At 47.7% G+C, this 25,162-nt stretch overlaps 3 protein-coding genes across 3 annotated transcripts; 2 read left to right on the top strand and 1 right to left on the bottom strand.

Annotated features, from left to right (window-relative positions):
* Positions 1-5,851: 5,851 nt before the first annotated feature.
* On the top strand, positions 5,852-7,016 carry LOC103635426 (uncharacterized). The gene is made up of 3 exons (XM_020542715.1): positions 5,852-6,133; positions 6,336-6,412; positions 6,485-7,016. The coding sequence occupies exons 1-3, from the start codon at positions 5,852-5,854 to the stop codon at positions 7,014-7,016; spliced, it is 891 nt and encodes a 296-aa protein (XP_020398304.1).
* Positions 7,017-8,028: 1,012 nt separating this feature from the next.
* On the top strand, positions 8,029-11,395 carry LOC103635424 (phosphatidylinositol 4-kinase gamma 4). Its single transcript, XM_008657881.2, has 2 exons — positions 8,029-10,418; positions 10,493-11,395. The coding sequence occupies exons 1-2, from the start codon at positions 9,141-9,143 to the stop codon at positions 10,874-10,876; spliced, it is 1,662 nt and encodes a 553-aa protein (XP_008656103.1). The 5' UTR covers positions 8,029-9,140; the 3' UTR covers positions 10,877-11,395.
* Positions 11,073-13,809, bottom strand: LOC100282188 (RGG repeats nuclear RNA binding protein). Its single transcript, NM_001371832.1, has 6 exons — positions 13,447-13,809; positions 12,867-13,266; positions 12,617-12,761; positions 11,651-11,809; positions 11,509-11,568; positions 11,073-11,405 (listed from the first exon to the last, which is right to left on the bottom strand). Exons 1-6 carry the CDS (start codon positions 13,601-13,603, stop codon positions 11,229-11,231), a joined length of 1,098 nt encoding a protein of 365 aa, NP_001358761.1. The 5' UTR covers positions 13,604-13,809; the 3' UTR covers positions 11,073-11,228.
* Between the last annotated feature and the right edge of the window lie 11,353 nt (positions 13,810-25,162).

The following is a 25,162-nucleotide window of genomic DNA, read 5'->3' as shown; positions in this document are numbered from 1 at the left end:
TCGTACGTTTTGGCCGCTCAGCAGAGGGAAGAACACGGGCAGAAGCAAAGAGCCACGTGTTCGATGCGCTCTGAGCTCGCCAGAGCACGCCCGCGCGCGCCCCCGCGTGCCCCGCGTCGCGCCAAGGCCCAACCGGCGCCATGGCCCGCGCCAGCGCCTATAAAGCCCCCAGGGACCTTGACCGTACCCCTCCGCACGCGCTCGACCTCACCGGAGCCCAAACCCACCGGCGTTTGCCCGTGCACGGCGTGTCCGCGGCCGCCCGATCCCCCTGCCACCGTAGACCGGCCAACCGGACCCTTCCCAACCCCGTCCAGCCCTCGAAGAAGACTGAGCACACCTCGGTGAAGCTCCCCGAGCGAGGAATCGGAGTTTGCTTCGCCGGAGAGGCCAGTCCACGGTCGCCGGACTCCACCCGACCGCCGGCGAGCATAGACCGGGTAATCCTCTCTCCATTCCTCGATTCCTTGTGCACACAGCCTCTACGTCACCCCGTGAAGCTCACTGTGCCATTGGATTGAACTAGGTCGCCGTGGTTTGGCCGGAGAACCCGCCGCCGACGAGAACACCCGCCTGCGCACATGGACCGGACGATTCCGGCCACCCCCGTCGTCAAGCCGTACAGCGTTGTGACCGCCAGGACCTCCTGGAGCCAACCCCGCCCCTCGCCGGACCTCTCTCACCGCCGGTAAGCCGCGCCGCCCTTTTCTTTCTCGCGGGTACTGTTTAAACCTAGGGAGGGACCGCGGGGGAGAAGAAGAGAAAGCTAGGGGGTTTTGCGCATTGTCAGTGACTCAGATGAATAGTAGCGCGGAGATCTTAAATAATATAAACTACTTAAGAAAAATATAAAACCCCTAAGTGCTACAGAAAACCTTAGGGTTCTGATTTAATTATTGTTTTGGCCAAAAGCTAAATAATAGGAAGAAAAATAGTTGCACTATTTAACTGAGGTTAAGAAAATTTGGAGAAGTGCATGACCACCTACTGATCTATTTAAAAATGATAAACCCCTCTGTACATCCCATTAAGGTAGAGTTTGCCATTTATTTCACATTATGCTTAAAGTTAAAGAAAATAAGAAAGGTGATTTAATTAAAGAACCAGGGGGCACCCCTATTTTTGTTAGGGTACTTATTCAGTGTAGTTTACTAGAAAAATTTATTATACCCTGGTTTAGTATAAAATAAATAGGATACCTTTTATTTTAAGAAAACAAGGAAAACTTAGAAAAACCCTACAAAAATAACCCCAAGGTGAAAACACCCCAACCCTTGGGATAGTTACTGTTTTGTTATGAAGAACATAGGAAAAATATGAAATCTGCTGTTTGACATTTTCAAATAACAAGGTAGTGGAAAGTGCCTTTTTGGCATTAAACTTTGGAAAATCACAACTAAATAACCATCCCTTAGCTTTCTGTGATTTTTTGCACAGAAGCTTATTATTATTATTAGATGCCAACAAAAATAACCCTTAGGACAGAACCCACCCCTAGTTAAGAGTTGTAGTGCAAAGTGGCCCATTTACACAACTTTTGTTATTTTTGTCTAAAGCATAGCCTTTTTATTTTGAATCTCAAATTCCTAGAACAGGCTATATTGACCAATGGCAAGCCACTGTAATTTTTACAGAATTTTTGGAAAAGGTTAATTCACTGTTGTAGTTCAAACCTACACGAGAATTCATAAATAGAAAATAAAGAAAGGGAAAATGAATAATGGAAATTAGTGTCATCCTAAAACCCTTTGTAAATTGTCCACTGAAATATATAAAGGAAATATCAATCCACTATGCTTATCCTTAACAAAACTTAAACCTGGAGTGATAAGCATAAACCACTAAAAGCCACGTATGACCAAGAAACCCTAAGTTGCCAACTAACTTAGTTTTCTTCCTTTAGCATGATGTTATTAAATCCTGCATAATCATGACATACATATTCATTGCATTTCGATAGACTGTAACCTCGCTGACGGAGAGTACGTCCTCGTGCTGGAGCAAGGAGCTGCTCAGGAGGTAGCCCCGGATTCAGCACCAGAGCCTGCACCAGAGGATTTGCCTGCCACTGCTTTGGAAGGCAAGCCCCGGTTTTATGCATAACCTGTTATTTATGCTATTTTACTACACTTAATGATTGTAGGGTTGAATGTGCACTTAAGTGTAGGAGTTGTTTGAAACCCTAGTTGCATGATCTCAGGAATCCTATTGAGATGAATACTAGTATGCTAGGTCGAGTAGCTGCTTTATTAACTAGGATCTCGGTAGAAGTCGAGTGGTTTTTCTAGCACTCGCGTGAGGTCAGGAATTGGTTGTACCCACTTTCATATCATATTGATAGTTGGTTTGTGGACACGGATCCATGGGGATGCGTGGCCTATGAGATGAAATTGGAATAAGGATTAACGTGCGGATACATGTGTCAAGCGTTTGAACATACTAAGCACATACCGAGAAATATGGTAAATCGGTAAGCCTAGTACCTGAGTGAACCTGGCAGTGGACATATCCCCTCACGCGACCTGAGACGTGGTCTCCCATTCCGGTTATGGTGGGTACAAGTGCGGTCACTGCACGACGGCAGTCGGGGTCAGTGAGGCATTGTACGCCAAGGCGGTGAGCCCTGATGCGCTGACGAGGAATCGATGGGGACGGTTGATGTGTGTGGGGACGGAGTGCCCCTACATGTCGTGTGTTTAGGTTTACCTTGCAAGGATAAAAACTCGATTCGAATCGTCTGCTTCTCGCAGCTAATGAGACTGCTTGATCCATTGTACTGCATTGAGTAACAAGTGGAAATATGATGAGTTGATACAAGATGTTGATTGCTAAAAATGTTTGCTACCATGTATGAGTAGACAGTACATATTTAGCCTTAAGAGAGTCACACTTAAATTTGACAAAGTTAAAACTTGATTTAGAAACTCAGCTAGTGCTTTTGGCAACCAAACCCCACAGCCAAACAGCTGCATGTCTAGAGGTAGAGGAGTAGACTCCTCGCACCGGGTAAGTCTAGCTGAGTATTAGTATACTCAGCCTTGCTTGTGGCACAATTTTACAGGTTCTTTGGAGGACATGGTTGCTGGAGTGACTTGGTCGTCCATCTTGCCACCGGGTTGGACTGTCAAGTGGGACCCTGCCTCGGCCGAGGAGGAGCATGAGGAGTGATGGGACAGGCTTCCCCATCCCTCCATTTATCTATCGTTAGTTTTATTCCGCTGCACTTCGAACAATGATGACTACTTTTGCTAAACTCCGATGGTGATGTAATAATTTAATACTCCTTAATGTATGGTTTTATGCTTTATTGTATTTGCTCTGTGACTCACCATCGAGTGAGATTGTGGTACTTGATCCTGTCAGTGGCCTCGTCGGACTAGATCCGAGGGATTGACGGGTTATTCCTATTTAAGTGTGGTCTAGCCTCTAAGGCGGGGCTTAGGCACTTAAGTCGGAATAATTCGGGCAGTTCCGCCACAAGATCCGTCATGGCTTCTTCACCGCCTTGGAGTAGGTGTTTTAGTTGGCCGCTGTGATGTTCCTGGTCGTTCATTTCTTTGCAAGTTGTAGTACTACCAATTCTTTGCAGCCCCCAATGGTTCTCGCATTCATGAGGGATGAATGAAAATGTTCTGGCCCGCCCAACCAAAATGTTCTGTTGATATGCCAAGTATCCAGAGAGGAGATGATCGTCTAATCATGTTCTGTTGTTATATATTTCAAGTTTTGAACTGTGAACTAAGACTTTTATGGCTTTTGGTTGAAAGTGAGGTTGCAGCTTAGGAAGAGGAGAGATGAGGATGATGATGTCCTTCGTCTAATCAGTTTTAGTTTCAGACGGGTTTGTAAAACTGGGTAGCAAGTGAGGTTGCAGCTTGCTGCCAATTCTCTCTTCTCCACGCATTGTAGTTAGCCTGATTGCTTTACTCGTGTATGTTGTTATATAAATAAAGTCACATATTCGCATGGTTGTATGTATTATATTTGTAGATGTATTTTTTAACAAAAACCTATTATATTTCTAGATTATTCCTGCACCGGTTCGAGTTGGAGAAGACGAACTTCCACCGTCTTGGGATCCAATATCCTCTCCATTAGGTACTTGTTATATCCTAAATGTTTTTTCTTACATATTTTTTCGCTTATGTGGGTGTTTATTTTCTGCAATGAAATTCTTTTTAGTTAGCAATGGATGCGGCATTAAGTGATCACCTTAGGAAGAGGAGAGATGAGGATGATGATGATATGATGCTGTTTTTTTACCTATGCTACATATGTTGGGTTCTAGTTCCAACACGGTAAGGAAAAAATGCAAAGGAATACATCAAAATTAAGTGGTGAAGAGCATGTTCAGGAGTTGCTGCAAGGTCATGTGAAGAACTGTCGGGTAGCGTTCGGGATGGAGCCTGAAATATTCAAATCATTGGTGAATTATCTTAGAAGGGAGAGGCTGGTTCGTGATACCAGGATTAAGGTTGAGGAAAAGCTAGCATTCTTTTTATACATGCTCAGCCATAATGCCTCATTTGAAGACCTAATAGAAGAATTTGGGCATAGTGGTGATACATATCATCGTCGCATAAAGCATTTCTTTGACCTAGTTGTTTCTACCCACTCCAAGCAATTTCTGAAGCCACCAAATCCTAATCATGTCCATCAACAAATTGAAAGGAATCCTAGGTTTTATCCCTACTTCAAGGTGATTACATGGACTATTCCATGTTATGTCAATAATTGTTATTTTCCTTCCAATGTTTAGAAATTCACGTGTAGTTTTTTCTATGCAGAATTGCATTGGCACAATCAATGGCACTCATGTGCCTATATCGATATCACCAAACAAAGCCGCTCCATTTAGGAATAGGAAGGGCAGCCTTACTCAAAATGTAATGGTAGCGTATGATTTTGATCTCAATGTAACTTTCATATCTACTGGGTGGGAGGGGTCTACGACGGATGCTAGAGTTCTTAGAGATGCAATGAACAGTGGCTTCCAAGTACCCCTGGGAAGTTTTATTTAGTATATGGTGGTTATGCCAACACACCATCTTTTCTTGCCCCATATCGTGGAGTCAGGTATCATTTGAAGGAATATGGTGCAGGTCACCGAAGACCTCAAAACTACAAGGAGATCTTCAACCATCGCCATTCAGTGTTGAGGAATCATATTGAGAGGGCCTTAGGAGTTATAAAGAAACGCTTCCCCATCCTTAAAGTTGCCACATTTCATAAAATAGAAAACCAAGTGAAGATACCGATAGCCGCTGCCGTGTTGCACAACATTATTCGATCTCTCAAAGGAGATGAACAATGGTTAGAAGATCAACAAGAAAATGTTCAAGGCAATGTTGTTGACCTTCCAGATGGAGATCAAAGCAACGATCAGGGCAATGAACAAGGCAACAATCTTAGAGACACAATTACACAACAAATGTGGACCGATTATCAACAACATAGAAATAATTAGTGGTGCATTCAAATAGGATTTAATGTGTAATGAGTATCCTCCTAGTTTGGAAATGAAACAGTTTTCTTTGTGATAATGAGTATTCTCTAAAATTTAGTATGCTTTAGCCTTATTAGTATCATGTTCTAATTATGCTCATGTTATAAGTTAACATGGTTGGAAGGGGGTCACCAAGATTAAACATGTTTGGAAGAGGGTCACCGAGATTAAACATGCTCTTATCCAACGGTGCACAAAAGAAGAAATCTCCTACAGTTGCTGCTTCAAAGACACATGGAGGCTCTCCAAAAGGTATACATGTTGGTTCTTTCTAATTTGTCTTTGTTCTTTCTTATGTTGTTTATGTGCTGATTTGTAGGGAAAACAAGAGCAAATTGGAATTCTATGTTAGAGAAGACCCTTGTTGACTTGTTACATGAACACAATACTCCTGAATATAAGGGTAACAATGGTTGGACACCTGATGCATGGAACAAGATTGCTAAGGAATTTCAAGAGAGGGAAAGATATGCAGGTTTCTCAAAAGTTCAAATCCAAGAAAAGGAAAAAGAGTTAAAGAGAGATTACAAGATGTTGAAAGATGCAAGAAAACAAAGCGGGGTTTCTTGGGATGAGAGGAGGTGTATGATTCAAGCTCATCCACAAATATGGGACAACATAATCAAAGTAAGTTTATTTCTCCAATGATCGTTACATTTCATAGTAGTGTATATGAAATAAGGTGTTATGCTAGTATAGGAAAAATGATTGCAACAATTTTATAGCATCTTCTATGTACATATTTTCTGTATAGTTACTTTATGGATAAGATTTAGAACATGCCCTATAATTTGTTTTAGTAAATAAGTTGTTTGACTTTATTATGCAGTCATTTCCAAAGGCTAAGAAATTTCGCAACAAATCTTTCCCTCTCTTTGAAGCTTTGGGAGACCTACATGATGGTTAGTTTCACCATGTCACATCTATGCTTGTTTACCATGTTGTACTGTTCCTTGTACTAAAACTTCTATGTACAAGCAATACTGCTGAAGGGACCTACAACTTCACTTCTACTCAACCAAATGGTCCAGATCTCACACAAATTGGGACTGGAGATGTTTCTATCAACGTAGAAGACCATGAAGATGTGAGAGAGCTTCTGGCAGACCACGAACAAAATGAAGTAGAAGACAAAGTGTATGAAGTTGAAGGAGTGGATGTAAATGCTGATAAACAAGATAAAATACCAAAAAGGACTGTTGTTGTTTCAAGGAATGGAGAAGAAAAAGGACCAAAGAGACAAAAGAAGAGTTCCAACATAGAGGTATTGATGGAGAGGTACCTAAACATTAGAAGCAAACAAGCTGAAGATGAAGCAACACTATTAGCAAGAGAAAGGGAGGCAAGAGGAGGTGATGACTTCTCAATTAAGAATTGCATATCAGTTCTAAACACATTGGAGGTCACAAAGGAGGAGAAGGTCAAAGCCTATAAGGTGTTCAAGGACCCTGACAATCGCCAAATTTTCTTGAGCGCATGCAATGATGATAGAGAGGCTGCATTGATGTAGTTGAGGGACGAGATGGTTTAGCAGGTATACCTAAGGTTAACTGCATATCCTAACTCGATTTTGCATAGCTTGCATTATAAGAGGTCATGAATTCTACACAATAAGTATACAGATGATATGATAGCTCATGAGTTGTCTAGTTTTATACCTTAGTCTCGTTGCATGATAAGGGCTTGTTTAGTTTTATCTTTCTTTGCACTCCCTTTCTTTCTCCTCTTCCTTTATTTCTCCACTAGATTTAATTCAACTGCCTGTGGTGCTCCTTTGCAGCAAAATTTTTAGAAGCCAGGGATATTTACCATTCCAATATATATGAATGTATATTGGACCTATAGACTTGCTTCTTTACCATTGCAATCTGAATGTATATTAGACCTACAGACTTGATGTATATTTTCTTTTGGTGATCATTTGAAATTTGGATGTATATTTTCATGTTACATATGTAGTAGGAGTGTCTGCCCTACATTTGGTTGCAGGGTCTAATATATATTTTGGCAATGATGATACCAGGGGAAGCTGCTGCTTGTGATTGGAAGTAGTGTTTAGACTGCGTATCTGACAAAGGAGTATCATGCACACTAAAAGCATCAACTTTTGCACACACAACATGTTGTGGTTGTTCTTTAGGTCTTAGCAACATTACCAGATACTCTATGCTTCATGCAGTGATAGCGTGCCTGTGTTGCTTCGAACTATTAGATTCTGTTGATATGGGTCTTTCATTATCTCCCTTTGCATGTTTCCCTAGATTAAACGAACAAGCTTTTAAAACCAAGGATTACAACCGAAGGGGATTATACCCCCAAGGGGTTCAAATGATAAGGAGAGGATTAACTCAATCCCTCTCTGGATTAAATCCCCCTCTAGAATAAAAACCTGTGAACCGAACAAGGCCTTAAAGATTTAGCACTCTCAATTCCCTTGCTCTAGAACAAGTAGGCGTTATTGTGCAATGGATGATGAGTAATGAGTGTGTGGTACATGTCATCAAACGAGAGTTCATCTTTCGTTCCTTTCAGTGGAGCTAGTCCTCGGCCACAGACCAAGTAAACATACGTCACCGCATCCGTGCATCTGGCCCAGGTCCAACCCAACTCCAGCAAACCACAGTGACCTGGGCCGACCAGAGCCAGCCATTGCAACCGTTGTCTTCTTCCACGGCAGCGCCTCTTCTCTTCCTCCCCTCGATTCGCGGCGTACCAGTGGAATGAGAGAACAGAATGCATGAATGGCTCTCTGGACACTGCTGCGCCCGCGGCTGTGTAGCTCAGCTCGCTGGTTGTTAAAGAAGGGAGAGGTACAGCCATGGCGCGGCGTGGGTGCCATGCCATGCGTCCAGACCAAACCAGGACAGGAGAGACAGCTGGCCCTAATTTTGGCTGCCCCCCAGACCGGCCGTTACTAGCTAGCGATCGACAAGGGGGTCAGGGACAGGCTGGTGGTGGTGTGTGCTAAGCTTCGCGGAAGTTCGCGCTGCCGTGCGTGGCCGGCTGGCCGCGCCGATCCATCCATATAAGAGGCTCCGGCGCCTCCCTCTCTTCCTCGGTTCTTCCCATTGGTGGTAAGGACCCATCGCCCGCTCGCGTGTCCTTTGCGCTCGCGAACTCCGTCGCCGGACACGAGCCAGGGACACCGAGTGTGGTGAGGTTGCCCCTTCCCTTCCCCCACCCCCATCGTCGTCTTGGACCAGCTCTGTACGTACCGTCCGTCGATCGTCCTTTCCCGTCCCCTCTAGCATCGATCGCAGCCTCCTCTGCTACTGCCACGTCTCTGTGCCTGCCGAGACAAGCAAGGGGGTCGTCGGTCGGGGCTAGGTTGTTCCCTTAATTCATTCTAGGGGCAGATCAGATCGAAAGAAATCAAACTAACGTAGCCATGGAAGAAGCTCCACGTCATTCCATGTAGTTACTTCTTCAGAGCGCGCGGTGGCGGCCGGCTAGAAGCTTTGTTCGTTGCATTTGAATTCATCACCAAAGGAGAAGGCGCCTGTTGGCGTTCCACCAATTCCATCCCATCGCCACAAGGTCGTCGATCACGCGGATCGTCGCGACTGACCGGCCGGCCTCCTCAGCCGTCCTTGTTGTGCTACAAGATCGAGGCGACAGGATCCAGCCAGCCACGATGTCGGCGGCCGGCGCCACCGCCGTCTGCACGAGGGACGGCGGCCTCCTCCCGCTGCGTCCGCACTGCGCGAGGTCGTCCTCCTCCTTCGCCGCCGCCGCCGCCGCCATCGTGATCTACCTGACGGCGCCGGGCCTGGCCGTGTTGCCGATGCGGGTGATGGCGTCCGACTCCATCGCCTCGGTGAAGCTCCGCGTGCAGACGTCCCGGGGCGTGAGGGCGCGCAAGCAGAAGCTCGTCTTCGGCGGGCGCGAGCTGGCGCGCGACGACGGGCGCATCCTGGACTACGGCGTGGCGGACGGCAACGTGGTGCACCTGGTCATCCGCGTCCCGGACGTGCGCCTCATCACCGTGGAGACCGTGCAGGGCGGCAAGTTCAGGTTCCGCGTGGAGCCCGGGCGCACCGTCGGGTACGTGAAGCAGCAGATCGCCAAGGACCACCCCGCGGCGGCGCGCCCCGGCGAGCAGCGGCTCGTGCTCGAGGGCGAGGACCTCGACGACCGCCACCTCATCCACGACGTGTGCAGGGCCGACGGCGCCGTGATACACCTGCTGGTGCGGCGCTCCGTCGTCGCGCGCGACGCCGGGTCCGGGCGGCCGTCGCCACCGCCACGGCGTGACGACGTCAGGATCGAGCCCGTAGGCGGCGACCATAAGGCGGCGGTGCGTGGCATGGTCGACGCGGCGCTCGCCGGGATGGAGAGCGGGAACGCGCCCATCATGTCGTCGGAGGGCACGGGGGGAGCCTACTTCATGCGGGACGCGACGGGGCAGCGGCACGTGGCCGTGTTCAAGCCGGCGGACGAGGAGCCCATGGCCGCCAACAACCCGCGCGGCCTCCCCGTGTCGTCCACCGGCGAAGGCCTGAAGAAAGGGACGCGCGTCGGGGAGGGGGCGCTGAGGGAGGTCGCGGCCTACATCCTCGACCACCCACCCAGGAGCGGGACCGCGGATGATGGGTTCGCCGGTGTGCCGCCGACCGCGCTCGTCCGGTGCACGCACGGAGCCTTCAGGCAGGGCGGAGCCGGAGCCGGAGCGAGGGCGCCGGTGCCCAAGCTGGGGTCCATGCAGGCCTTCGTTAGTAACTGCGGCAGCTGCGAGGACATGGGACCCAGCGCGTTCCCGGTGCAGGAGGTCCACAAGATCTGCGTGCTGGACATACGGCTCGCCAACGCCGATCGCCACGCCGGAAACATACTCGTCCGCAAGCACGACGGCGGCGGAGGCGGAGGCATGTCGCTGGTTCCCATCGACCATGGATACTGTCTGCCGGAGAGCGTGAGATGTTTTCCTGTCTGGTTTTTCATTTTTTGTTCCCACTTCTCTTCATCTTGGAGTGACCTGGCATGCAGTTCGAGGACTGCACTTTCGAGTGGCTCTACTGGCCTCAGTGCCGGGAGCCCTTCAGCGACGAGACGGTGGAGTACGTGCGGTCCCTGGACGCGGAGGAGGACGTGACTATGCTGAGGCTCCACGGGTGGGAGGTGTCGCGCGAGTGCGCGCGCACGCTGCGCGTCGCCACCATGCTGCTGAAGAAGGGTGTGGAGAGGGGCCTCACCGCCTTCCACATCGGGAGCATCATGTGCAGAGAGACCCTGACCAAGGAGTCCGCCATCGAAGAGATCGTCCGTGAGGCGGCGGAACGGGGAGGAGGATGCGAGACTGTCTTCTTGCAGGCTGTCTCGGAGATCATGGACCGCCGTCTCGACGACATCAAAGAACATGTTAGCCTCTAGATATGCACATGGCTGACAAAATAACGATGTAATCAACTCAATGGCTAATGCAAAGAATGGTGTACTATTTCCTCCCATGACTGATCCGAGGAAAAAAGTAAATAAATCTGGAGACCGGTCAGGCTCGAAGGATGTGTGACAAGTCTGTCAACAGCCATCAGCCAGGCAAACAGAACACGACACCCCTCAGCTGAGCTTAGCAAAACCATGCAATCACGAGCACACCAGTACATAATATCAGAAAATGTTGGATACACATAATCCGGAAAGCAAGCTTGGGAGCAACAACACTAGGACTGACTGACGCACTCCGCAAAAGTGACACAATCTTGAGCGAGAACACGAGCTGTGCTTAGGCCAGGGCAGGGAACTGAGCCTGGTCTTCGATCGCTGGAGCAGCAGCTGGTCCCCGATAACCGCCGTTGTAACCACCACGGAACCCCCCACGGCCCCTACCACGGCCACGGCCACTAGGGTTATAGTACCTTTCGCCTTCAGCTGGCTTCAAGAACTCGTTGATGCTCAGGGACTTGAGAGAGGAAGGAAAACATAAAACAGACATGACGGTCAGGGAAACAACAGTGACTCTGATTATATCAGACTGAAGCAGGTGAAAAATATCAGATATATACCTTCTTGCCCCGTTCTTCTCTTTCAGCACTTTCTTTCTTTTTCAAGTCCTTGTCAGAGCCCTACAATCAATCGTTCAAAACCGGCTGTGACCAACAGGGGTAAAAAAGAGAGGAAAGAGCAGTATGCACACAAGTAGCGTACCAGCTTGATAAACACTTCATCGCCATCCTTTTTAACTGACAGTTGTTGCATGGCCTGTAGCTCCTTGTCAATTTCAACTTTTCTCTCCTCAGCCTTAAGGGAGAGTAAAGCTTTTCGTTTTTCCTCCAGTACCTTTTCATATTCCTCCAAAGTCATCTCCTGCGTCATGATCAGAGCAAACATCATTCCACAGACTACTTTATTTTGATGCCAAAAAAAACATCCCAACTTAATTCCAGCAAGTATGCAGGTTCTGGATTGATCAAAGCATCCTTTTTTCTCTAGATATATCAACTGTGCAACAAAAACAGTTCATTCAATATTAAGTGGCATCACATCACATCTGATGCATCAAATCATGAACTGGTATGAGTGAAAATGAATATCAACAATCCATTTCTTTTGTGTGTGCTACGGTTGGTCATATCCAGAAACATTGAAAACAGCGAGTCAATGGCACACCATAGTCAAAGTTAGGTGCTAGTACAATATCCGAGATACAACATGAATCTCACATAACTGGAAAACTGATGTGAAAGCATACACTCTAATATATGGCCATTGCATTTGGCAGAGAAGAGCAAAAAGTAATGGATCGAAAAGCAGAAGAGACTCTAAATACAAAAATAATGCAATCACCAAGAAGCGCCCCATGTTGGCACAGCAGCACTAATTTTAAAGCAAAAGGTTCTAGAATAAATAACTATACTACCGAGCAAGGATTGACATGAATGAAACTAAAAGAATCACAAAATATTTCCACCAGTCTACTACACATTTTTCCATATATATAAACAAATGTTAAGAACATTGTAAGTGTCACAGTACCCAAAATCACAAGAGGTGCTAGGCATGTTAAAGGGTGCTACCATCACCCTTACAGAATGTGCTAGGCATACTACAACCATACACATTGCAACGCGGAATATGGTAGCAAGAGCATCTTAGTACAAACCAGAAATATACCTTATCCTCAGGTTCCTTTTCTTCTTCTTCATTCTCCGCGCCCTCCTTGTCCTTCTCAACCTCAGACTGTGGTGCATCTTCAGGTTTCTTCTCATCCTCCACCACGGCAGTAGTCTCCTCAGGATTAACAGCATCCACAGTGTCCCTATATGCCACACACACCAAAAGGTCAAAACTCTACATCTCCATCGTAGTAACTTGAGTGGTTCATCAAACCACATATTGAAGACTGAATAGCGACAATCTTAACTGTTCAAGGCCTTCATCAGTTGCAGTTCCCCAATTTCCACGCCCAGCCCCTTCACGCTTCATCCCGTAGCCACGGCCTGTGCCGCTGTGGCGCTCATATGCCCGGCGAGGACGTCCAAACTCATTCCCAGCCTGCCCATCGCTGTACCCACCACGTCGCCCACCTCCACGGTAAGGCTGGCGGGGCCCACGGCCCCTCTCTGCCTGCCTACCCTCACCATTTTCACCGCGAGCAACTCCACCGTCCCCAAAACCGCCGCCGCCGCCACCATACCCCCCCTCAAAGCCGTGGGCATCAGCATCGCCAAAATCTCGCCTCGGGCCAGTCCTGCCACCGCGGCCGCCTCTTCCACGTCCTGGACCATCGCGCGGTGGAGCACCATAGTTCCTTTCCTCCCTCACTATAATCACAAAAGGGCGTGATATCACCATCGGCGAATACGAATACTAATAATACGGGGCAACAGAAGAGTGAAATTTCAAAATAATACTCAAAAACTCCGAGGTCGAGACGGCACCACAGGATCTCAAAATCGGATAATTCCAACCTCGACATCGGAAGCGTATCGCTATAGGCTCACCAGGTTGCGCGGGCGGCGGAGGCTTGGTGGGCAACTTGGCCGGCGCGGGCGCGGGCTTAGGCACCGCGGCCGCCTTCTTCTCGGCAGCTGCGAGGAGGTGGGCAGGGTCGTCGTTCTCGACGTCTCCAAGTAGATCGAATTGGTTACTCGATGCCATTTCCGCTCGGCGCTTGCTCTAATCCCAGCCTGCGGTACTAATCCCCCCAGTCTCAATCGAAGCCTAGCACGCCATGGGATGGGCGCGGGTGCTCTAGGGTTTGGGCTCGGGAGGCAGCAAAACCCTAGCCGCCAACGAGTTTCGCTTGGTGAGGCGCTGAGGCGGTCTGCAATGTGCAGGTGACACTACTGTACGGCCACTGCGTCGCCTTCCGCTTTTCAGAGGACGGGCTCATTAGTTTATCATTTCCATTTGCCAAATGACGGAAAGGGGTTCAGCCAGTTTGAGGCCTAGCGTTTGTGTAGGGGGCACTTTTGTCATTTGAGTTGGTGTGCTAATCGCTCCCCTGCCCGAGAAGCGGCGGGTCGGGCTCGGGATCTGTGGGCCTAGGCTAAAGCGTGGATATGTGGACCTTTGTGGTGTTCTTGGGCGTATGCTGGTTTTTGTTGGGCCTTTTCATACTGAATGAGAAAAATGAGCCCAATAAACGAGAGAACTGTACCGGCAAACATGTACGTGCGTTGTGAGTAAAGAAAAACCATCTAAACGTTTGCGAAAAAAACAAAAACTAGAATCATAAACACTATTTATATTTTTACCCTTTTACAAAAAAAAAAAAACAAATCGAAAACCAGATCTAATTTTGGCATGACTATGTCAAAGCATCTCCAAGAGAGGACTTAAGTCGGGTCCTATATTCAAATATAGGAGTTAAGATCTTAAAATAGCTTTCAAAAAAGTTGTTATTTTATAAATTTCTATCAAATGAATATAGCACCCGAAGTCACAGTTGCTAAATATAGCACCCAGTCAGGAGACCTATTCATGTGCGTCTAATCTCACGGAGTTAACTACCACGTGGGTTTAGGAGTGGGTTTATGAGTTGTTGTTGGAGTTCATAAAAATTGTTGATCCAAGTTAACTTAAATCAGGTCCAATTTAGCTTTTGAGGCCCTAATTATAGGAGTTCCTCTTCGAGATGTTCTCATGTAAAATATAAGCTAAAAAAAATACCCTATTGAGGACAAAATATTTTTGATACCTTTTTTCCCTTTCGGTTATAAAGCACTAAATATTTTTTTAGGATAATATAATCTGGGACGATGGGACTATTCTATCTACAAGGATAAAAAAGAGAGAAGGATATGTATGAGAGCATAATAATCAGTTTTTTATTTACACGCCGAGAAATATTGGATTAGACAAAGCTGAGACTATCGAAGATCTCGCAGGCCATGTACCTGAAGCCAGAGTTGGTGCATGAGACTGTTTTCATTTTCTAGCTAGTGACCGACCAATTAGGCATCTTAGTTGTCCCAAATCTCTTGATGCTTGCTGAAGAAAAGCAGATGGACAGCAGGGCCCACGGACCTAAACAAAATGAGCTTGGCATGTCCATCAATGAATTCAAGCGGTCGTTGTTCATCATGCTTCATGCCTATCAGAATTCAGAAGAGATCTATGTCACACTCTGCTGAGGGTACCTTTAGATACAGGCAACCTATCAACCCCTCTACCTTCACTACTAGTTTCTACTACTATCTATTAAGTCAATAGTGTAGACCGCGACACTACCATAACTTCACCCTCCTCAGACCCCACCGGCATATATGTGGCCTGTCGCGGCCTCTATTGGTCATTCCGGCCTCGAGGCCCAAGCATGGCGTTCTTGCATCGGAGGCCAAAGCCCAACACAACTAGCTTCAGTTCGGTACACCTGGTAGCACTATAGCTCAGCAACAATTAGCAATAGCGGCATGCATGTAGAAGTGGCAGTTGAGTTTAAGCGCAGAAACAACCCCAGCCCCGGCAGTGTGTAGTTGGCGGTAAGTCTCCCATGCAGCGCAATGGCTTTTAATTGCCTCTCACTTACAAGTACAGTTGTAGTATCTGTTCATGTACGCACACACTCACACCAAAACTCACCCCTACCGTACACAAGCAGACCATGACTCCACCCTCCCCAGGCCCACGCATGCTCGCCAACACCCGTGTCGCCTCCCGCACCCTCTACACGACACGCCCCAGCCAGCCTCCCGCTTCTCGCGTTCACGCGGATTGGTTCTCGCCAACAACTGTGTCCTTTTCTTCATCTTCATACTTTGCTAGCAAACCATGACCTCCGCGCCAGTCTTCACGCCATCCGCAACCTCCATGCCATGTCAATTGTCGCGTCCTACCCACCCACTCCACAACAGACTCCCACCCGCTTCTTATGCCGCCGGTACTCCACCTGTAAGGAGGAGGGTGCCTGCCTAGATAAGGTTGCATCGGCTTCTCCCGTAGCTACCACTGCGAATGGCGATTGATTTCCAATAATTGGTGGGAGCTTTCCTCACTAACCTAACCGGCCAACAACTCACGATCGAGGTTCTTCTTGGCTTGATTTCCTCCCGCAGAGGGCCTGAAAGCATCTAGGCCCCTAATTGGTTTTAGTGATTAATAACAACGTAATATTATATGTGACTAACGTGTGTTTTGCAGAGCAAATGGTAAGTTAGGTCGCATTACAAGAAGTTGTACTACAACGGTGAAAACAATCCCTGAGATGAGAACTTGAAGTGACGGTTGAAACGACGAATCAAAAGATGAAGGTCTTCGTATTCTGAGTGTCGAAGGAGTTGCGGACACTCGGTATAATTGAAATAGAAACACTCCCTTCCAAATGCTATTGCCATTCTCCATTCCGGTCTGTAGCAACGTACTTAGCGCACTAGTTCAATTTTTTTATTCACTCTTCTGTATCTAGCATTGATAAATCAAACAAACTATGACAAATTAAAGGAGAGGGAGGGCACTCTAACCAGGCTATATTTTCACTGCTTCATGGATTTTCGTTATTGGGTCTCACCCCGGGAGAGATTTTCTGCATTAGCGATCATGCCCCCCTTATTCTAGCAGAGGAACAGCTTCATCAGATTCATTCCCTTGCTAATCCGCCTTCAAGTACAGGAAAGGCTCCTGAACTGCTACCTAATAATAGATGACTTCATTTTACGGAATACCTGCAACGAGGTTAAGGCGTTAACAAAGAGAGGCCATAGATAGGCACAGTCTTCCCATACTGGGAGTCAACAGCTTAGATGAAATCCAAAGGCTTCTTATTATTCACCGCTAGGATCTCTACTCGTTATCTAGGATGGGCAAATGAATGGACTCTCCCTCCCCCTCAATAATAGTCGTATCAAGAGACAGAGGTGAGTTAGCAATTTCAGATAGCTCGGTTGTGGGTACAGTTGCACTGAATACTCCTCTGCTTCCCCAAGGGAATCGAGTGGATTAAAGCACTCCACTCCGTAGTACAAAGAAATTCACAGCACTGATTTGTGACAGTACCATGCTAGCACAGTGAATTTTGTGCTTCCATTCTAATCTAATTACAGAAGAAATGATGCTGGAAGAAACCCAGCGACTTTCTCAATTCTAAATGCTAGTTCGCGTCACTCACATATGCCCAACCAACTGAGCTATCTGAACCATGCCGACTTTCTTTCAGCATATAGCGTCTACAAAAACAACATTGGATCACTTTTCCAGCAAGATCTTTCTATTTACGAAAATCTTCGATGTGGTGAAAACCGAACGTTGGCTTGTCTCGCGTGGTGGCGCTTACTACTTGAAAATACCTATAGTTTCAGTCCATCTTTCTCTTCCTGCAAGCATAAATATCCAGCCTTTGTGGTGAGATTGATTGCCTAGCAGTTCTAAGCAAGTACTTGATTTATAAGAAAGAGCCCGGTGGTACCACCCCACCATAAGTGGGTTCTTTCGGTATTGACCAACAAGTCCCTCTCATTGAGATTAATACCAGCTTGGTGAAACCGGAATTTCCTAATCAATCAAATCTGCTTGAAAATTAGCATAAGGAACAAGGTTTAGGAAAAACAAACCAAGGCCGGTTAGAGCTAGTGGTCTTAACCAAAAACACAGGGACTGGGTTATTAATCTTAAAAAAGAAATACTAGCTAGGGTTTCCAATTTTGGTCCCAATGTATCCATCATTTTTCTATTGACCAAATGCAATGTGATGTAAAGCACTTAAGATCTTTGTCAAGAAGGTGATGAAAGAAATGGGCAGCTTGTCCAGCCAATGGCTTACCAGCTTTCCGTCTTACCTGTCGAATGGCATGTGTCATATCTAATAGCAGATTGACCGCCACCAATATAGCAAGCTACGGGCCAGCAAGCAATCAATAGAAATATCAGTATGAAGAGGATGGAAAAGCTTACTGAATACTGAAAGGACAACTTGTTAAGTAGCCAGAGAATAAAGAAGTAGACAGGAAAGAGTGGCAGAACTGACTCACAAGCAGGCGGACAAGCGTCGTTCTGAACACCATTCTCGATCCATCCTTGGAATACCTCGCTCTAACAACTTTATCTGGAGATAGTCCTACTTTCTTTAAGTCAGGAAGATACCGACATGGAACTGAACTTTACTTTCTATTTTATTTTAGCTATACTATAAAGAGGGGTTGTGGATGAGAAGTTTGACCAAGAGAATTCTAGTGTAGTGTTGGTGCATATTCACACTCACATCTAGTGCTAGGTGTCACTCTATAACACACTCACGAGTCAGAACGAAAACAGATTCGAAAAATAGAAGGAAAAAGAAGTTAGGATTTCTGTCTTAGGGGCACCGAATTGTCCGGTGTGCACCGGACTGTCCGGTGCGCCCTCTTACAGTGGAGCCAGCCAGCCTCGGGGGCAGCGCCTCTGCCCCGAGAAAACCTGAGAGCAACGAGTTGGGATAAGGAATTTTAGCCGCCACACCGGACTTTTCGGTGTGCACCGACAGGAACTGTTCACTATCCAGTGTGCCATCAGCCCAACGACTAGCTGTCAGAACTAGCCGTTGGAGTCGACCGTTGGCGCGCCGGTGGCGCATCGGACTGTCTGGTGTGCCCATGCGCAGAACAGCCTGGTAACGGCTAGTTTGGTGGGTGAGGCTATTTATACCCCCTCCACCTACCATATTGAGTGTCTTGCTGCCCACATTGATGACCATACATTGCTAGATCATTACAAGCACCACAAAGCATAGTGAGGTGATTAGAAAATCTTAATCCCGCATCAAGACCTCTTTAGTGCAAGTGAGAACCACCTAGAGCACACACCACATGCATTAGGCTTCTCTTGGTCAAGTGAAAGTCTATAGCTTGTTACTCTTGGTGATCGGCATCACCTAGACGGCTTGTTGGCATTTTGGAGCATAGTGATCACCTTGGAGGATTTGTTGGTGACCCGGCTCAAGATTGTAAGTGTAAAGCCCAAAATTTGTATCATAGAAAATAATAATAATAATAATAATAATAATAATAATAATGATGATGATGATGATGACGACGACGATGATGATGATGATATAAATGAATAAATATTATTGTGTTGGGTTTTAGGATTATGAAACCGTTGGATATTACTTGATTTTCTTTTATTTGTGCATATTCAATTAATGGAATTATATTGGTTAAACAAGAAATAAATAAATATAGAAAAATGCATATCATGCTGGAATCCTTGTATGTTTGCATTTGTACTAAAAAAATTTAGTACAAGTTAAGTTGAAAAGTAGAATTTGTAACACCTAAACTACCTATTTTGGAATTTGAAAGAGGTTCTCCAAAAGATGTGAATTAAAATGGCTTTGATAAAGTTCTTCATATCCATGAAAATACTTTTTTGGAAACACATAAATGATAATATTAAATGGGTCATATAGATACATATGTTTGAATACTGAGACTGGAATTCTAGTTAAAAACAATAAATAAAATAAATATATCTATATATATTTGTACATAGATTATTTTTGTTTGGAATACAATCATTCCCAATGAATTATATATTTTTATGCCTCTATGCTTAAAGAGATAAAATAAATAAGTAAAATATAAAAACTTCGCACTCATGCTTGGAGTTTTGTCTATGCATATAAAGTTAAACTCAAACATTGATGAGAAGTTGAATCCAAATGAAATCTGAATTTGAATTTAAATAGAGAAGAGGAAACGAAAATCAGAAATAAAAAAGAGAAAAACCCTTATATGGGCCGAATTTCGTTGCTCTCGGCCCATCTTCCCTTCTCTGCGTGGCTGTAACGCCCTGAATTTGGGGTAGAATTTTTTCTTCTTTTCCCTCACCAAATTCAGGCGTTACCCTTTCCTTTTCCCTTTTCTCCTCGCTAAACCTTGATCTTTTCCAAAGTATAGCGGGATTCGGCTTGAGATCCCATGTAAAGCAAAACCCTAAAACACTTTATATTTTGTGTGATGCACCATGCCGAACCATGCATACTTTTTGATTGTTTAAAAATATAAATGCATTCATCTAGGAAAAATAGATTTTTAGAAAAAGGAAAACCTTTTTCTTCTCTCTTCCCCCCTCCTTCCCCATTTTGGCCCAGCCGCCCCCGCCCTCGCGCCGCCCCCCCGGCGAGCCGCCCCGTCCCGACCTCGCTCGTCCCCGGCTCGGCCGCCCTGCCCTCGCGCCGCCCCCCGGTGAACCGCCCCCGCGCCGGCCCCGCCGGGCCGCCCCGGCTCGGCCGCCCGAGCCCCGCCCCTCCCCGGCCCCCGTTCTGCCCCGGCGAGTCCGCCCCCGCCCCGCGCCCGGCCGCCCCGGCGAGGCCGCCCCCGCCCTCGCGCCGCCCCCGGCGAGCCGCCCCCGTGCCCGGCCCCCGCGCCCGGCCGTGCCGCCCCGGCTGCGCCGCCCCGGCCGTGCCCCCGCCACGCTCGTGCGCCGTGCTCGCCCGCCCGCCCCGGCGTGCCTTGCTCGCGTCGTGACGGCCCCGGCGCGGCCTCGAGCTCGGCCCAGCGTGCCTATGGCGCGCGGCCTTGAGCTCGGCTAGCGCGCGGCCCCGACGTGCGCACGACTAGTTCGTGGCGCGTGCGTGCGGCCTTGCGCGCGTGCTCGCGTAGTGCGCAGTGCCTTGGCACGGCCCGTTGTGCCTTCGTCTACCCCCAGACGTGCCCGTCTACCCCCCTTTTTATATTTTATGCGTGCTAATCACATTGTTCATGTTAATAAGAAAGGAAACTCGATTTAGAAGTTGGTTACGTTAGTTAATTTATATAGCTAATCGTCTATCTCATTTAATGTTAATCTACTAAAATTGGTCACGTTTCCATTAGTGCATGTAGCTAATCCTTATCATTGAAGCTAAGTAGAACTAGAGCACGTAGCATTTAGTTATTCGTCTACCCGTAGTGCGCCTCGAGCATAAGCTTTAACCCCTGCGAGACCTTTCCCCGTTTCTTTCTAACCATGGTAAATGCATTATCGTATGTCATATTCTATGCATGTTTAATCTACTTGTTCTCTTGTATGGTGTACTGTTGGTTTCCTAATTTCAATGGATGGATGTATGTATGTTTGCAACCGCATAGAGAACGATCTGGTTGAAGAGCCCGAGGAACTCGCAGGAGAAGCCCCTGAGCAGCAGTCGGTTGGTGGAGGCAAGTGTCCCTTGACCTATCTCTGTCCTATTCATTCTTTAATTCACCTCCCGCATTACACATTTATACCTAAGGATTGACTAGCCTTTGTTGTCCATGTCCTTGCTTACCTATTTGGGTTACATTATTATTGTTTAGCTTTATGCTATTGCTCAACTCTAATCAATGAACATGATGAGATTATCTATGATACGCTGTTTTCCCTTCTCTTATTATGATGTTCTACTTGTGGCCTTTAAGGGGGCTCGAGTGGTTTCTCGAGTGCCTCTCCGTAAGGACCTGTTCTTTGGATGATCGCCCGGGAAAACAGTGCAACCATGAGGGTGGAATGGGGTGCCCTTAGCTGAATAATTAGAGGATCCGGGGTGTAGTTCGCTTAGCCATCGTGCCGCCAATGGGGCTCGGTGTATGCGGCTCGCTCTGCCAAGCTTGGGTTCGCCCCCTTGGGGAGGAGTGCGGTGCATTTAGGAAACCTAACGGGCGGCTACAGCATCGGGGAACCTTTGTAAAGGCTACGTAGTGATGCCCTGCTGGACCACCTAGGCAGTGGTCAATGGGGAGTAGCTCTCTCCGGGCAGAAAGGGAATCACGGCTTGTGGGTAAAGTGCACAACCTCTGTAGAGTGTTTGAAAACTGATATATCAGCCGTGCTCGCGGTTATGAGCGGCCAAGGGAGCTCCAGTGATTAGTGGTACTTGATCAGAGACATTTTGGTTTACAGGTGGCAATGAGGTTGATGGTTCTGGTTATGATTATGGTGCTGGTAAGTGGTATTCTTTCCGCTTGGAAAGGGTACATCGGGCTAATAACTTGGGTTAATGCTAAAACCTGGCTTTCTATTAGTAAATAATAATCTGACCAACTAAAAGCAACTGCTTGACTTATCCCCACATAAAGCTAGTCCACTACAGCCAAACAGGATACTTGCTAAGTATGTTGATGTGTACTCACCCTTGCTCTACACACCAAACCCCCCCATCCCTAGGTTGTCAGCATTGCAACCATCTCAGGAGAAGATGAAGCCGTGGAAGGAGACTTCCAGGAGTTCCAAGACTACGACGAGTTCTAGGCGTGGGTTAGCGGCAACCCCCAGTCGGCTGCCTGTGAAGGCCGCGTTTATCTACGTTTCTTTTCCGCACTTTGATTATTTGTAAAGACTATGTGGATGTCTCAGACATATGATGTAATCGATCATTATTTCCCTTTTTAATACTATTTGAGCACTGTGTGATGATGTCCATGATTATGTAACTGCTGTGTACGTGAATTGCTAATCCTGGCACGTACATGGTTCGCATTCGGTTTGCCTTCTAAAACCGGGTGTGACATAAGTGGTATCAAAGCCGTGCTGACTGTAGGACCGCTAACCTAGAGTAGAATGGTCGTTCTAAGGACTATAGACCTCTGTCCCTGCCTTGACTTTGATATCCCTTCAAAAGTTGGTCATACCGACCAAACCTATGTTCTACTATATATTATACCTTGCTGAAAATTATGTTTTATTCTAATCCTTCATTTATTTATGATTCATTACTTGCTGGTCATCTTGATTCTGTTCTCACTCTTTTGCTTGCGGTGTCTTTTGTAGATGGCTCGACTTAGACACACTGCACGAAAGTCCGTCATCCCCTTCTTACCCTCCCGCCTTGCTGAGCGTCCGCTTCGCCGTCCCGTGGCCGGACAGTCCAGCCACTTGGAGAGGCTGCACCACCGCCTGCATGAGGAGCAGGAACGTCGACGACAGGAGCAGCAAGGCTCTTCTTTCTCGCTCCAATAGGAGATAGAGTCAGTGAGGAGCTGCTCCCCTGTGCTTCCTCTGGAGGCGCCCCCTGCACCACCACTGGGCACCCCAGCCTCTGGAGTAGCTGCTGGAGGAGACCCAGATGACGGAGGTGGCGACGACAGCTCGAGCCACGACACCGACTTCTCTGCTGACCAGGAGCCGGAAGGATGAGTCGCTCGACCCATCACTCGCGACGCTGCTCGCGGGTGTCACTTCCACGATGCGCTCGACACCCTGCTACGTCGGGCACTTAACCGGCGTACTTGGTCCATCGAGTATCGCTGTGTGGTCTACCAGCATAGTCGAGGGGTCTACCCGGACCGCTGGGAGGCGACCTGCTTGGTGCGCCGTCCGGAGAACAGTCTCCAGGGTGCGGAGGCCTGCTCAGAGCGGGACTCAGCTGAGGCGGCCATGCAAGATGCTGCACGGCGTGCGCTTTCGCACTACTGCTCGGTTCTCGGTGGGGTAGCTGACGGTCTCAACCTGAAGTATTACCCCCGCCGTCCATCTGGCAGCACAGGAGGCGTGATTGTTTCACCTGTCGGTGAGGACAATCCTAGGTTGAGCAGCACAGTCAACCTAGCCGCCGTGCTAAACACGGAGCTGGACCATGCACTAGACGAGCTGAGTAAAGCTCGTGCTGAGATCGCCCTGCTGCGGGTTGAGCGCGCGGAACGTCATCACCTGGATGATGGTTCCCCCCGCTCCCGTCGGGACTCAGCACCCGTACCGCTCACCTCGGCGTGGACGCCAGTCTTATGGCAATCCCGACTGCAAGACCAAGATAAATCTAGAACCATAGATCATTAGAATTGGATCTTGTAATTAATACAAAATATACGTAGAAGCTACAGTCTTAGCGTTAGTCTCGCTTTTAGTTAGTCTTAGTTAGACAGGGTAGTTTGCTATATCCTGTGCATTTATGTTTGTCATGATGAACTATGTTTGATTTGGATCTTTGTAATGACTGTCACCAGAGTGCGGGTACCCCCTGCATTTTTTGGTTTACCTATTATATTAATGGAGTTAGTTACCTAGTTGGGAAACCTTTTATTCCACTTTCCTCTTTATCTGAGAAGCTGTGTTGGTCTGTGTTGGAGATCAGTGAAGATGCTCATCTGTTCAGGGTCGTTGGAGAATTCTATACTCTTTTCTTATGCTGCAAGATTTGCAGGATCAGTTCTGATGTGTGGTTGCATTCTGCAGATGTCAGAGAACAGGCGCAGAGGAGGAAGGCGTGCTCAGCAGGAGCAAGCCGCTCAGCAGGAAGAGGTGCCCCAGCAACAGCAGCTGCCGCCCCCGCCCCGATGTCCATCGAGCAGATGTTTCTGATGCAGACTCAGGCAGTCCAAGCCATCGGTCAGACTCTGGCCGCCTTTCAGCAGCAACAGCAGCAGGCACCACCTTAGCCTCAGATGCCTCACATGCCCAGGGACAAGCGTGCTGAATTAATGAGAGGTCATCCCCCAACGTTTGCTCATTCTTCTGACACCATGGATGCTGAAGACTGGCTGCGCACTGTGGAGCAGGAGTTGCATACCGCTCAGTGCGATGACAGGGAGAAAGTCCTGTATGGTCCCTGTCTGTTGAGAGGAGCAGCTCAGTCATGGTGGGAGTCTTATCTCGTCACACATGCCAACCCCGACACCATCACCTGGGAAGAGTTCAGAGGTAGCTTTCGTCAGTACCATGTGCCTGCAGGTCTGATGACAGTGAAGATGGAGGAGTTCCTGGCTCTCAAGCAAGGGTCATCGTCTGTCAGTGAGTACCGAGACAAGTTTCTGCAGTTGTCTCGCTATGCTCCTGAAGATGTGAACACCGACGCCAAGCGACAGTACCGTTTCCTGAGAGGCTTGGTTGACCCTCTTCAGTATCAGCTGATGAATCATACCTTCCCGACATTCCAGCACTTGATTGACAGAGCAATCATGACAGAGAGGAAGCGTAAGGAGATGGAGGATCGCAAGCGCAAGATCAGTGGACCCCCGCCTGGAAGCAGCAATCGTCCTCGTTTTTCAGGCAATCAACCTCAGCAGTTCAGGCAGAACCAGCGTCCACCTCAGCAGCATCAGCAGTTCCAAAGGCAGTATCCTCAGCACCAGTATCAGAACCGTCAGAGCAATCAGTCAGGAGGTCAGTTTCAGAGGCAGAATCAGCAGGCACCTCGTCTTCCTGCCCCAGCCGCTCAGCAGAACAGTCAGGCAGCACCAACTCAGGTTGGAAACAGGGCATGTTTCCACTGTGGAGAGCAAGGCCATTGGGTGATGCAATGTCCGAAGAAGGCAGCCCAGCAGCAGTCAGGCCCCAATGCCCCAGCGAAGC

Source organism: Zea mays, chromosome 8 (genome assembly GCF_902167145.1).
Source record: "Zea mays cultivar B73 chromosome 8, Zm-B73-REFERENCE-NAM-5.0, whole genome shotgun sequence".
Lineage (NCBI taxonomy): Eukaryota > Viridiplantae > Streptophyta > Magnoliopsida > Poales > Poaceae > Zea > Zea mays.
This window is presented reverse-complemented; position numbering and strand designations above follow the sequence as displayed.